The sequence below is a fragment of the Ursus maritimus genome, unplaced genomic scaffold, assembly GCF_017311325.1.
Source record: "Ursus maritimus isolate PB19 unplaced genomic scaffold, ASM1731132v1 scaffold_4, whole genome shotgun sequence".
NCBI classification, from domain to species: Eukaryota; Metazoa; Chordata; class Mammalia; order Carnivora; family Ursidae; genus Ursus; species Ursus maritimus.
The window spans coordinates 45743459-45758739 of record NW_024426552.1 but is presented as its reverse complement, the minus strand read 5'-3'; the positions used below and the strand labels follow the sequence as shown (position 1 = coordinate 45758739).

Sequence of the window (15281 nt, the reverse complement as noted above, 5' to 3'; positions counted from 1 at the left end):
AAATGGTGGACTAGTCACATAATGAAATACTATATAGCAATCAAAATATACAAACTAAAGTAAAATGGAACAAGGAAGAATCTAGAAAATACAGAATGAAAAAGCATGTTTCAGCAATATATATTCAATATGCTATTTAGATGAGGCTTGAAAATATGCAAATCTCCATACTACATATTGTTCAGCAATATATATATACACATGTTTAAAAAAAGTATAAAACATGTATGGGAATACATACCAAATTCAAGATAGTTACTTTTGGGGTGGGAAGCATAGAGAATAGGTTAAGGAAGAGATAAATAGGGAGCTTCAACTGTATCTATAATACTTCACATTAAAAAATTGTTTTCTAACATATACAGTAAATTAAGATTTTATGAATTTGTGTGGTAGCATGTAGTGGTTCATTATACTTCCCACACTTTACTGTATGCTTTAGTTTTACAGATCTTTGAAGAAATACTATTTTTTTAATATATATATTTTTATTTTTAAGTAATCTCTATACCCAATGTGAAGCTTGAACTCACAACCCCAAGATCAAGAGTCACACATTCCACTGACTGAGCCAGCCAAGTGTCCCAGCAATATTATCTTTTTAAAGAAATATTATTATAGACTGTATGGGGAAAAAAAGAAATATTATAACCTAAAAGCAAGGCACTAAGATTATAAAAGTTTCAAGATTTTAGGAGTAAAATTAATACTCTGTACACCATTAAAGTAGACTATAAGCTCAATTGATATTTGTCTTTTCATTAAAACTCAAAGGTGGAACAATTTTTCTTGCTCTTATAAATTAATTTGGATAATTATATAATCAGATGTGAGCTAATGTGTCCCTCAAATATGAATTTATTTTGTTTCCATATTGGCCAACTACTATAGGCAGGATTACTCCTATTTTGAAGATGGGTGTCCTAGCTATAAATCCTTGATGTATCCAAGGACAGATCTGTAATTTTAGCAGAATGTCAGGGATATAGCCAGGGACCAAGCCTTCATTCCTTTAATACTAGACTTTATTGTCAAAACAAAGTAACCCAACAGATTTTCTAGCAGTAATTCTGATGCTTCTGTTTTAAAGCACCAAAGACTAAGAAATTTCAAAAAAAAATTTTAAAACTTCCAAAGGAAATACTATAATGTGAATCTGCAGAAAGTTAGAACAATTAGCAAATTTACCATTTTACAATTATGTTAAGTACATCTTAACTCAAGTAAACACTTAGGCTGTGGTCAGAAGTATGACCTGGATGCCTGACTTGAAATACTTGGTGGATGAAGTTCAAATATAGTCTGTTTACCCATGGACATAGTGGCCTTAATCAAAGCATAACACCTTTTTTAAAATGTTGATTTTAAAAACAGAAGTGTAAATAAAACTGTGATTTATGAATCTACTAATGCTGTTCTCTGCTGTAGACCTCAGAAAGATCGAGTCTTTGGCTGTAGTAAATACAGAAAGAGTGCAGACCTGTTAAAGCAGTAATAGGTCCCCATATTAAAACTCTACTTCCATTAAGAGGTACAAATTGTTTTCCTTCTTTCCAGGCTTTAAAGAATGCGTTCCAGAAGCAGTGACACAGAGGGCTCAGCCCAAAAGCAATTTCCAAGACATAGTAAAGACCATGGTTTCCAAGGGCCTGAGGACATGAAGCAGAAACAGCAAGACGAAGACCCCACCAGTGAGTCAGATGCAATTCTTCCCTGTCCTAAGTCACACGGTGGTATCGGTCATGACGGAGAAGACCTCTCAAGAGATGACCTATTATTTCTTCTGAGCATTCTGGAAGGAGAGCTGCAGGTCAGCTGGGTTAGAATTATCTCCAAGTTCAAAGAGAAGGCTGCTTGTGAGTTTGGTGTGTATGCTGCCATGGAAATAGATTAGCTGTGGTTCATACCTGTATGTAGATGAAAGAAAGTACACATATACAGAATTCTCTTCTGCCAACTGAAAGGGCAATTAATCATATCTGAAAGGGCTGTCATTATGACATGCAACTGGCATGCATCATGTGAAAGATCACATCCTCTGCCCATGCTGCTCATGAGCTTCAGTACACAGGCATGTATGAGTAACAGTGACTTCCAGATTGGCTTAAATAACAAGAGGCACATTTATACCCCATGTAAATTGGCTCCTAGACCTGCCCAAACATTATTAACCTACATAAAAAACTAAAAACAGCTACCACACATATAGGAAAGTCTTATTTCCTACCCCTTAAAATGCAAATGTCAGTCCAATTAAGGGTATCATGTTAACTACTTCAAACAATAAAAAATGTTGGGTCCCCCCAGTGTTGTATACTGCTCATGTTGAAAACAGTATTAACGTGTAATTAGATTATAAGAAGGATGAAGGGACATAATTTTACTGCCTTTTGTAAAAGGTGCTATAAACAAATATGATTTGTTTATATTTGAAATATAAGGAAAAAAACCACTCAACTCTCAGAAGAAATCCCTTTCAGAAACTGCTGGTAGATAAAGCAAGCTTTCTGAAATGGCTTTTGTTCCTACAGGCTCGAGATGAAGTCATAGGCATTTTGAAGGCTGAAAAAATGGACTTGGCTTTGCTGGAAGCTCAGTATGGTTTTGTCACTCCAAAAAAGGTGTTAGAGGCTCTCCAGCGAGATGCTTTTCAAGCAAAATCTGCCCCTTGGCAGGAGGACATCTATGAAAAACCAATGAATGAGGTATGTATCACATCAGGGCTGTGCACCTGGAAGGTGGAAAAGTTCACTAGCCAGCCAAGCACTAGGCCTGGAAGGTGAACGTGACGTATAATTCTTTTTTGATTATTTACAGTTTTATGTTCTCACACATTTAAAATCTACCCAAGGCAGATAAATACTGCATGTTCTACAGGAAAGAAAAGGAGAACAAATCATAGATAGGATGTTTCCACTAGGTTTGTTTCTTAACATCAGGCTGAAAGCTGACAAATACAAGAGATTTTCTCTCTCTCTCTCACATACACACAGAGACACAGACACTCAGACACACACATGTGCACACATACACATGCACACAAGAGACAACACATATGGGGACTTGAAGGCTATACAGGTTATAATAAAAACAGATAAACTTCAAGCATAGAGGTTAATTTCTTTAAAAACACTGAGGTATTATGTCACAGAAATTTTGAGCATGAATGGAAATCACCTGAAGCATTGTCCAAGATATGGAGTTTTAGAAAGCATATGTTTTAGATGAGTGCTATCCTCTTTTTTCTTCAAAAGCTTAATGACAGCAAAGATCTCTCCTTCATCAAGTGTGCCCAGCAATGACAACAGCAAAGATGAAAAGTCTCAACATGGCCACCACTGGACAAAGATGCGGCACTGCTTGCTCTTTTACTTGCTGACATTTCTAAAACTCTTTGGCATCCTTATTTTATTCTCCTTTTTTCCTCTGAGACCTCAGTGGAAAATTTCATAATTTTTCATTTTTATAAAAAGGAAACAACTAGGAGCATGAGTTAAGGCTGGAGAGACTGAAACCAAGTTTTGGACAAATTTCCCCCACATAAGTTCTGGCAACCTATCTCAGGACTGACCTCTAATGTCCTTGCTATTCTCGTCTTGGGTGTCTCATGAGAGATGACTACTGTCTTGCCAAATTGTGAAGGAGTTTGGTCATATGGATCTGCTTCTCTGAGGGGTAAGGATGAGACCACCCAAAGTCTGTTGACTTGCACTTTAATCCAAATTTTAGAAAGAGGAGCTGAAGCTGCATTCAAGTCAAGAGTGTTAAAAATGTGTCCTGGCTCCCAACATAGTGACTGTGAAACAGCATTAGGCACAAATTCCCCAACTCATATAAGTGCAAATGCAAATTGATGATAACTGAGTATATCCTGACAAAACTTCACAAATGGCACAAACCCTCAACACCTCAGTGTGAAATGAACAGAATGATTCCTAATTTATGCTAAAATCACTAGGAAAGTTTCAGTTTCACAATAATCCTATTGCACACATGCAAAATTGGAAATACCCTGACTCTCTACAAATGCTTGTCCCTGAAAGTTACCCACAATTTAGCCCCTTATAAATCCAATCTTATTTGATTACTCTCACAACACATACACATAAATACTCCCTTACAAATACAGACTTCTCACATTCCCACTTCCATGATGTGTCCCCTTTTCTTCTTTTGCCTTTTACTTCTGCCTTATAGATTGCTCTCCTCAGCTACGAGTCTACCCATTCCTTGAAGCCCACATAACTCTACCTACCCTACAATCCAGTTGTCTACCCTCTTCTTCTATCTAGGAATAATAGGAGAATGGGAAGTACCCAGAGAATAAACAATAAGGGAGAATTTTAAATAGGATTCCCTAGACAGTTTTCCTACTGAGACCATCCATGGCCGTACCCAAGTTATAGCAGAATAAGGATCTGCATGCTAAATAATTATTCTTTTGCTTTTTCCCATCCTGAGGTATTAATATCCCCTGAATTTTTATTTTCTTCACAATATTCTTTTTGAAAAATGTATAAATCTCAACCATTTCTACAGTAAACCAAAGGGGACTTATCTATTCTTAAGGCAAAATAGCTTAGAAGACCTAACTGCTCTGAGTTATATCACATGGTAGGAATACCGACTTAAGATGAAAAAACTGGTAGAGGCCTGTGAGCTAGAACAAAGAACAGGAATGGGGAGAGGGGGCAGCTGGGTTGTCAAGAGAAAGGGAAGATGTAAAAACGCAGAGTCTACAACAGTTTCAACCTCCTATTCATTTCCAACCTAGGGTTCTATACTAGAAGTTACCTTAAGAAAGACAGAGTTAATTGCCTAAGATATTCTTAGTTCTTCCAAAAAAGATAGCAAGGAAAAATATAACATTTTGGATTTATCAAGGTACTATAATAAAAGAATCTGCATACCCTATTATCATCACCTAAGGGCAATTCTTAAAGTACTTATTTTAAGTAACTGTAAAATTTAGCTTTCAGAGTTCATTTTATTCTTTTACTTAATTTTTGTTGAAGAGCTAATCTAATGAATAAAAATAATTGTGCCTAATGTCCTTGGTGTATTTAATGTCTAACAGAGTGACAGACAACAAATGATCACACAAACAAGTATACAATTACACATAATACTGATTTATATGGTGAAAACCACAAAGCACTATGAGAGAGTATAATGGAATATCAAATTTAGATAGAAGAATCAGGAAACCCAAGACCCAGAGGATGCGTACAGGTTAGGCAGGTAGAACATAAAGGAATTCCATTTCAGTAACATTGTGGACTACATATCCGGTGACATTATATCACTAAAAAGTACATAAAAATGTTAAATATCTAACATACTCTTTAATACATGGATGAGCTTACATGGAAGTAATGAGCTTACATAGAAGTAGAAATTCTGAAGCCAGGAACTAAAAAGGAAATTTTCACTGACTATCTTCTGGCTCCATATATTTTGAAACTTTCTTCTGTCAATCCACAAACTTCCAGTGCTGGGAACCAAAGGACATATTCATTTTGGAAAATAATCTCTGGCCTTTCACCCTTATTTAACAATAGCTGGGTAAGCTGGCATTTCCTACACTAAGATGGCTAACAATAGCTAGACTATACATAAAAGTGACTGTGAAGCCAATGAATTTCCTATTATCAAGACCCTCAAAATATCCATAGCATCTCCAAAATTACCTGAAATGAAAGGAAGACGGAGGGTAAGTAAAAATGAAAAAAAGACAAAGGTCTTTAAAACAATTATTTTTTATTTGAGTATAGTTGACACACAATACTATGTTAGTTTCAGGTGTACAACAGAGTGATTCAACATCTCCATATGTTATACTATGCTCACCGCAAGTGTAGCTACCATCTGTCACCATACAGCACTATTACAATATCATTGACTATATTCCCTATGCTGTGCCTTTTATTCCCATGACTTACTCATTCCTTAACTGGAAGCCTGTATCTCACATTCCTCCTGGCCCATTTTGCCCATCCCCCTACCGTCCTTCCCTCTAGCTGCCATCAGTTTATTCTCTGTATTTATATACGGTTTGATTCTGCTTTTTGTTTACTCATTTGCTTTGTTTTTTAGATTTCACATATGAATGAAATCATATGGTATTTGTCTCAGTCTGACTTATTTCCCTTAGCAAAATATCCTCTAGGTCTGTCCATAGTTTGCAAATGACAAAAAAACAAAACAAAACAAAACAAAACAAACAAACAAACAAAAAAAACCCCTCATCCCTTTTTATGGCTGCATAATATTCCATTGTGGCTTTTTTTAAAAAATAATATATATGGTGATATCTTTTTTATCCATTAATCTACCAATGGACACTTAGGCTGCTTTCATATCTTTGCTATAAATAATAGTAAGTAATGCTGCAATAAACATAGGGGTGCATATATACTTTGGAACTTGTGTTTTTGTTTTCCCAGTAGTGGAATTATTGGATCATATGCTATTTCTATTTATGACTTCTTGAGGAACCTCCATGCTGCTTTCCACAGTATCTGTACCAATTTACATTCCCACCAGCAGTGCATTAGGGTTCCTTTTTCTCTATATCCTCAACAACAATTGTTATTCTTGTCTTTTTTATTTTAGTCATTCTGACAGGTATAAGGTGATATCTCATTGTCATTTTGATATGCATTTCCCTCTCAATTAGTGATGTTGAGCATCTTTTCATGTGTCTGTGATCATTTTAATGGCTTTTTGGAAAAATTTCTATTCAGGTCCTCTGTCTGTTTTTCAATGGGATTGCCCCTACCTTTTTTTTCAGGGGGGGGGGGGAGTTGTATAAGTTCTTCATATATTTTGAATATTCACCCCTTATCAAATATCTTTGATATTTGATATCAAGATATTTAAATATCTTCTCCCATTGAGTAGGTTGCCTTTTTGTTTTGTTCATGGTTTCCTTCACTGTGCAAAAGCTTTTTATTTTGATGTAGTCTCAATAGTTTATTTTTGCTTTTGTTTCCCTTGCCTTAAAACACATATCTAGAAAAATGTTGCTACAGCTGATGTCAAAGAAACTACTGCCTGTGTTCTCTTCTGGGGGTTTTATGGTTTCAGGTCTCACCCTTAGGTGTTCAACGCATTTTGAGGTTGTGCGTGTGTGTGTGTTTGTGTGTAGTGTTAGAAAGTGGTTTAGTTTCATTCTTTTGCATATAGTTCTTCAGCTTTCTCAGCACCAATTGTTGAAGAGACTGTCTTTTCCCCATTGTATGTTCTTGCCTCATTTATCATAGATTAATTGACCCTGTAAGCATGGATTTATTTCTGTGCTCATCAAGACAAGTGAACACCTAATCCCCTTCACCTATTTCACCATTCCCCACCCTCCAACTTCCCCTCCGGTAACCCTTTGTTCTCTATCGTTAAGAGTCTGTTTTTTGGTTTGTCCCCTCCCTCCTTTGTTTTGTTTCTTAAATTCCACATACAAATGAAATCATATGGTATTTGCCTTTCTCTGACTGGCTTATGTTGCTTAGCATTATACTCTCTACAACCATCCATGTTGTTGCAAATGGCAAGATTCCATTGTTTTTTATGTATATGCTAAGAATTTTTAAAAATTCAATGTAGGCCCTGCCTTCAGGGAGTTCACAGCCTAGTAGGGAAGACAAACACATGAAGTCAGCCAAAGCGTGATCATTTTAGAACAGTGATGTAAGTAGGCCACAGAAAGCAGAAAGGACTTGGTGTTGACATCTGTTCACGTTAATACTACATAACCAACAGATAATTGATTAATAAGAATTTTTAAAATATGCAAACACCTTGATGCATAATATGATGAAAAACAGGCCTACTATAGGGAGGGCAGGGGCAGAAGACCAGTTAGGTTGTCTCAGAATCAAACATTATGCAAGGATTCCTTTTCTTTATGTCATTCCTCTGACAAGGTTTTTCTGGAAAGAGGAGGAAGTGTCAGAAAAGGGCTATGGAGAAATTATTCTGATATCTACAGAGGCACCAATTATTCTCTCTGGGGGAAAAAAACCAATGACAATAAAAAGATTATATTTGTGTTGAAATGCATCAAAAAGTATCAATAAACGAGAGTAATGATAAAAAAACAAACAAAAAGATCAGAAATCCATTGCCAAATTACTTAGTCGAACTTAGACATTTCTTTTTTTAATAATAATTTTTTATTATGTTAGTCATCATACAGTACATCCTTAGTTTTTGATGTAGTGTTCCATGATTCATTATTTGCATATAACACCCAGTGCATCATGCAATACGTGCCCTCCTTAATACCCATCACTAGCCTATCCCAATCCCCCACCCCTCTCTCCTCTGAAGCCCTCAGTTTGTTTCCCAGAGTCCATAGTCTCTCGTGGTTCATTTCTCCTTCTAAAACTTAGACATTTCTAAAACACTGAATGAAAGATGGTGGTATTTTGAAGGGTTTGCAGTTAACATACTATACATGTATTTTCTTTTATAGTTGGACAAAGTCATGGAAAAACATAAAGAATCTCATAGACGAATCCTGGAACAGCTTTTAATGGCAGAAAAATCTCATAGGCAAACCATACTGGAGTTGGAGGAAGAAAAGAGAAAACATAAAGAATACATGGAGAAGAGTGATGAATTCATAGGCTTACTAGAACAGGAATGTGAAAGGTAAGGCTACTTTGGACAAGACAATGATCCATTCTGCAAACTCTTACTAACCTTTCACTATGGGCTCAACATTATACCAGGGATACAAGGATGAATATGCCAGAGCTTCTGCTCTTAAAGATCTCATGGTCCAGAGGGAGGAAGATGATATGTTTAAAGATAATATGAATATAATGCAAGAATAACCAGGTATGATAAAAACTATGGGAACATAAATGCTGGGCACCTAATTCTGCAAGGGAGTGCCCTGTGAAAACTGCACAGGTGAGGTAACAGGGGTCTAGTCCCTATGCAAACAAGAATGGAAACTATATACAAGGCAGGGGTAGAAATAAGTGTCACAGCATAGAGGTAAGAAAATAGTATGGGTAGTGAGGGAACTCAAGATGAATATAGACAGGGTGTAATTGCAGGATGAGAAAAGGAAAGGCTAGCCATAAGCAGATGGATTTTATACTGTTGGCAAGAAGGGGCAAATGACAAACTGTGAGAAGAGAAATGAGTTGAACAGGTATGCTTTCTTGAAGAACCATTAAGGCAACAAGGAGCAAAGACAGGAGCTTTAGAATGGGGGAAGGTATATGTTCCAATAGCTATGGGGTTAGAGAGAAGAAGGTGTGAACAAGTAAATATTTATGATGTACAGTCAATACTAATGAGTGACTAATGAGACTGAAGAGCAGAGGAAGAAATCAGGGAGTTTTGAGAAGCACTCCCAGCTATTCGCCAAGGTACAAAATATAGAAATGGTGCACAGCTTTTTGTTGGTGAAGGAGATGGTTCAAAAGTGGGCGCAGGTCTTGTTTTAGACACGTCCGGTACGAGGTACCTGGTGGTATTCTGATGTCCGGTGGGGAGAATGATGTATCTAAATAAACAACATACAATTGGAAATACAGGTCTGGAAAATGTTGGGCTGGTGGTGTGGATTTGCAGCTGGTGATAGCTGAAGCTATGAGTGCTGATATGGTGAGGAGAGAGAATTCTGAGAAGGAACTCTAGAAAAACCAATGGCTGGCTGTTTTCTGGAGGAAAAGGCGTCAAGAAAGAAAGATGAGAAAGAATGGTAGAGTGTTAGAAGAATCAGAAGAGAAAGAAAGCAAAGAAACCAAATAAGGAAAGACTTTCAAGTAATACGGAAGAGGAGAAGAAAATATCTCAGGATTTAGAAACAAGGAAGAGACTGGGAAACTTAATGAGCCCCTTCAATAAAATAGTGAGGGCAGTAACCAAATCACAATGCTTTGAAGAATAAATAAGAAATGAGAACAAAGAAGCTTAAAATGTGAACTATTATTTTGAGAAGTTTGGCTGCAAAAAAGGAGAGATTGGTTGGTAAACATTTTATAACCATATGAAGGGCAGATTATTTTGCTCCATTTTCCCCTCTGTTCTGAATCACCTTAGAAAGTATGAGTATCCATTTGAAATAGAAAGGACAATTAAGGCTCTATAATACAAAGATAGGAAATAACCAATCTTTGTAATGTCAAATTTCACTGAACTGTCATTTCACTTTTGTTATTCCATGTGTACTTCTTTTATGAGTTACAGAGCTGATGGTGTTGCACTCTAATAGTCACAGAAAGATGCAGAAAAAAATAATTACTTGTGACCTCCCTTTTCTAAAATATTAGTAGCCTTAGTGCTTTTTCTAAAGACTTCTAATTCATATTTTAGCTAGGTAACTAAAGTTACACAATAGCTAGGTTAATGGCAAACTTTCATTTCTTTTCAGTGCACTTCATGGTAGACACTTGGTCAGATTCCCAGAGAATCCATGGCCCTCACATCCAGTTACGTTTTTTCCACATTCATCAGGAGGTTTGTTTTCTACTCACTACATGGTCGGGGGTAGGGGGTGTCTTGTTACCTTGAGCCTCATGAACTTGAAATATCTTGAGGGGAAGATTAAAGGAGTATGAGAAGTCTGGCACCAAGGGAAGATTTGACTCAGACATTACAATGTAAGATTTGTTATTCAATGAGACAATGTTATATTAAATATTATTTTGAACCCCTGTGGTTTGGCACCCGTAGCCTCATTTGGCCTCCATACTTATTTGGCACTAACTTGCTGAACACAGATACTTCCTTTCATCTTTCATTATTATGAACATTTATTGATCATGGTTAGAGTGCTGCCTGCCATAGAACAAAGAGGTACTGGTTGTCCCTGCCCAGGGGGTTACCACATTAACAAAGAAGGCAAGACAATACAGATTTAGGGTAGGAATGTAGAGGGCTGTCTGAGGTACAGTTTTAATACTTACTGTTGTACCTCAACTATCTTCTGGTAGAAGGCTTAGAAGGACTATCCAGAAAGTAATGCTGGGAGGTGATGATTACTTAAACCAAGAGAGAGCAAAGAGAACAACGCTGAGAAATGGGGAGAAAAATTCAGTGGGAATAAAGGCCATGTGCTAAAGGAAAAGGAAAACAGTGAGATGAATGTAAATTGTATCCCATGGAATCAATATATTAAGAATGGCATTTCTACATCTATCAAAGGGGCTTAAGAGGAAGAATTTAAAAGATCATGTTTTTTACCCTTTGGACACAAAGTTTCTTTATCTTAAAGAATAATGAAAGTGAACATGCTATTACCAAAAATAGGAAAAAGTGACTGGAGTAACTCTCATTCCTGTGTAGCAGCCATTCCAGAAGATATGAGAATACTCACCTATTTCTGTTTGCCAAGGAACAGCTTCCAGATGGAACTCTTTGGATATGAGAATGTTAAACCTATTCTCAATTCACATGACACACAGACAATTCTTGCCCTACTCTGCCCATACAACATCACAACTCCCATTATCTTGGCACTCTTGTTATACTGGTCCTTCCTGCTCCCCCACCTTCAACAGGGAGACTGTGGGCCTCAGGATTTCAACCTGCTTTAGGGCCATTTGCATCAAAATATCACATGAACCCACCTAACAAAACAGAAAAGTGGGGGAAAACTCTAATAATTTCAAGCAAATACATGCAGAGTAGGTGCTTACATAAGAGTGAAATACCACTCATTTGTTTCATTCTCTGACAAGTGACAAAACATGTGCACCATCACGGAGTCCTTCTAACTTTAGTGAGAGTACTTCCTCTTCAGCACACGGCCACTTTTCACAAAAGCAAGATGAACTTGTCCGAAGGGGTCAAAGAATAATGTTTACTTCCTTCCTCAAACAAAGTGATGGAAACCACTCCCAAATCAGTGACCCGCAGTACAGAGAAACAAAGACAGACATCATACCCCCCATAAAAAGGGAGTTGGGTGAGGATAACTAGAAAGGACTATCTGACTGAAACTCTGAAAAGACACTGTGAATATTTTGCAGTTGTTAAGTGTTGGATAATATCTACTTGGAAATAAAATAAAAATTAAGAAATACATAATTGAGATAAGTTAAAGAGACCTTAAAGGGTGTAATAATGGATTTCAAATTTAGGCTCAATTTCTGTGTTTTCTTTGGAGAATTTGTTTTATGTGGAAAACCCTAAAGGAGACTGATGTCACAGATTGAGTTTAGGCCAAAATGTTTGCCAAATGATGTCGTTGTGGTAATCAGTAAACAATTGGTTTTCCCACTGAGGGAGGATGGGGGAGGGATCAGCTCAGGAAACCGTTCCCAAGCATGTTAATGCAAAGTTTCCTTTGCTGTAATCTGTGCAGTTTGGTCTGTCCATAAAGTAATATTATCCACATTTCATGACCACTTTCTGTTCACTGACCAGCTCCAATGTGTGGATATGTGTGTCACCGATGACCTGAATTATGTACTTGGCTGAATTACAAGTGGAGTCTATGTGAAATGTTTTATACAAAAGCAATGCCAGTAATTTTTGACCTTTCTGGATGGCTTCACAGGAAAGCCAAAACAAAAATCACTTTTAGTCAGTACAATTTTGCAAAATTTTCCCATAAGTGAAATGCCAAATTTGTCTGTACTTTCAAAAAAGCTTGCATAATTTCTTTTTCCTTTTTCAGTTTCAGTGGGGGAAAAGGCTGTGAAGAAAAAAAAAAAGTTTCCTTTTTTTTTTTTTTTTAAACCATGCATTCTTTTTTAGAATACAAAAACAAACCATGTATATTAACCATACATGTTACTGCATTTCGGGCCTTGAAGTAACCACTAAAGTGGAAACAAATACTACGGCAACTCTGTATAAAAATGTGGCTTCAACAGTGAATTTTTTTTTAAAGCCTTAAATTACTTTTCATAATATCTTGGCCAAATAGGTTAGCACTGATTCTTAGACTTTATAAAGCAGGAGTTCAAATGCTGGCTTCTCCAAAGCCACATAGTGAAGAAGCAGTCACAGGTAGAATTAATTTCTTATTCCTGTCCTGCCTAAATGTTACTAGGTAAAACAGTGGCTCAGGAGGCAGAATGGTCTTTCAAGGAAAGTCACCAGGAACCCAGCTTCAAGGGTTGCTGCCTTGACCACTCCTTGGGCTAAGTCTTTTCTGGTTCAGGTTTTAGCAAAGAACAAAGCACTTCTACCTCTCCTTTGGCTGAGGGAACTTTATAAAGAAAGATTTCCATCATCATCCCTTCTCTATTATGACAGGCCTATTCTGCAGATTGCATCAGACAAGGTAACTGAAAAATTGAGCCATATTGACCTTCCTGTTAACTGAGAGTATCTGAGTACTTTTTTTTTTTAAGTTTATTTATTTAAGTAATTTCTACACCCAACGTGGGGCTCGAACTCGTGACCCCAGGATCAAGAGTCACATGCTCCTCCAACTGAGTCAGCCAGGCATCCCTATATGTGAGTACTTTTAAAGGCTTTTGTCAAAAACATCAAATCTTCTTTTTTAGAGGCTTTGGATACCTCCCTCATATATATGTAAATGAATGAGTTTATTTATCTAATTTTTTAGTTAGTTTAATTAGTTAGCTAGTTTGTACTGCATGCCATTCATTCATATAATCACTCAAACAAACAAACAAACAAACAAACCCAAAACCAAAAAACAAACAACCCCCCCCCCAGCAACAACAATTAAATGCCTGCTACATGCCAAGTCCTGTGGGCGGCACTATGTGAAGGAGGTAGATATATATAAAACCTTGACTAATTTGTGCATATGGAAAACAGAGACACCACTGCAGACCTTAAGGCTTGTTACTGATGCTTCTAAGGTACTATGAAATCATGATGGATGGGGAAAAAAGGCACCTTTACAGTAAAATGACATAATAACATGAAATGCTCATGAAAATAGAACATTCAGGAGAAATCAACAAACACATTAAACTAGAGTACTTTACTGGAGAATTCAATATCTTGCAACCATTGCCATTAGAATTTTTACCTTCTTTGGTCTTAAATCTCAGCGTTTAAGATTATCCCATAAAGTATGACATAACGGGTATAATGTTTTAAAAAATAAATAAGCTAAATCTACTTTTAAAAAATCATATTTAGAAAACCAGCAGTTTTAAATTTCATGCACACTAAACTATTGTTATAGAATACATTGTACTCAAATGCAATCATTTCCTTCCAGTTTTCTGGCAAGGAATTATATTACATATTCTTGAGACTATGTCTTGCAAGTAGTGAAATAGATGCCAGATCTCCATTTGACCTTTGTCATGGATATCCAGTTCTTTATCAGAACAAAATGGAGACCCACCACAAACATTTACTTCAGTATCATAACTCTATAGATTATCACAACTGTTCATACACTCCAGACCTAACAGAGGATCTGGGCAGGGATGCAGAGAAATTAATTACCTCATAAAGGTACTGAACACAATTTAGGATGATACACCATAACTTAGCTTTCAACAGATGTCACAAAATCGTACCTTATAAGTACACAATTCAGTGCTTTTCATATAATACCATTTAATTACAGAGGTCAAAATTCAGATATAGTAATGATACTGTGTTTTGACTGCTGTTCTCTCCCAGAAAGCTGAGCCAAATTTTACAAATAATTTTGGGTCTGTATTTGGATGAACAATTAGTGAATTTATTACTCACAAAAGAATATTATACATGTTACAAAGCAGTCAAAGAGGAAACCTAACAAACAGTGAGGGATGAAGCAGAGGCTTGGAGATAGGGGACTCTGGTCTACAGACTAGATCTGTAGCTAGTGTGTAACTTTGGGAAAATTCCATTTCTCCAATCTTGTGTATAAAACAAATGGGATAGGCCATATGATGTGTATTTCTCTTTCAGATCTAAAAACCTATGGTTATGTGATTGATTTAAATAAGTACCTTTTACTTTAACCCTATGATTCTAACTCTTACTATCAAAAGAGGGAGAATGACAGTTCCTCTTCCAACTTCAAATCCAAGTCTGTATTTCCATTCTTAAACAATATCTAGATTTAGGTACACCATACCCTTCTCGAATGTCACATATTCAAAACTGAACCTAGTATCATCTTTGCAAATCCAGGTCAATTTACGACGTTTCTATTCCTGTTAATGTCACTACAAAGAATCGATCAATCAAATAACTACAAAAAAATACAGAAGTCTCTGAATCCCGAATTTAAACTAGAAAAGACCTAATAATTTAGACCAACCTTCTGACTTTTGAATTGAGAAAAGTGAGGCTCATCAAGTCCTCATAAGAAAGGACAAAATCTTGCTGTT

General features: G+C 36.5%; 2 protein-coding genes across 12 annotated transcripts in view; one reads left to right on the top strand and one right to left on the bottom strand.

Annotated features, from left to right (window-relative positions):
* Positions 1-10662, top strand: part of LOC103673245 (filamin A-interacting protein 1-like) — a 189635-nt gene extending 178973 nt beyond the window's left edge. For all 9 annotated transcript variants that reach the window (XM_008701994.2, XM_008701993.2, XM_008701992.2 and 6 more), the window contains 4 exons: positions 1558-1810; positions 2532-2705; positions 8474-8652; positions 10391-10662. In XM_008701994.2, coding sequence (XP_008700216.1) covers positions 1568-1810; positions 2532-2705; positions 8474-8652; positions 10391-10577 — 783 coding nt within the window. In that variant the 5' untranslated portion in view covers positions 1558-1567 and the 3' untranslated portion in view covers positions 10578-10662. The remainder of the gene's footprint in view (positions 1-1557; positions 1811-2531; positions 2706-8473; positions 8653-10390) is intronic.
* CMSS1 (cms1 ribosomal small subunit homolog) overlaps positions 1-15281 on the bottom strand; it is a 392506-nt gene that overhangs the window by 273007 nt on the left and 104218 nt on the right. The gene's annotated exons all lie outside the window — the stretch shown is intronic.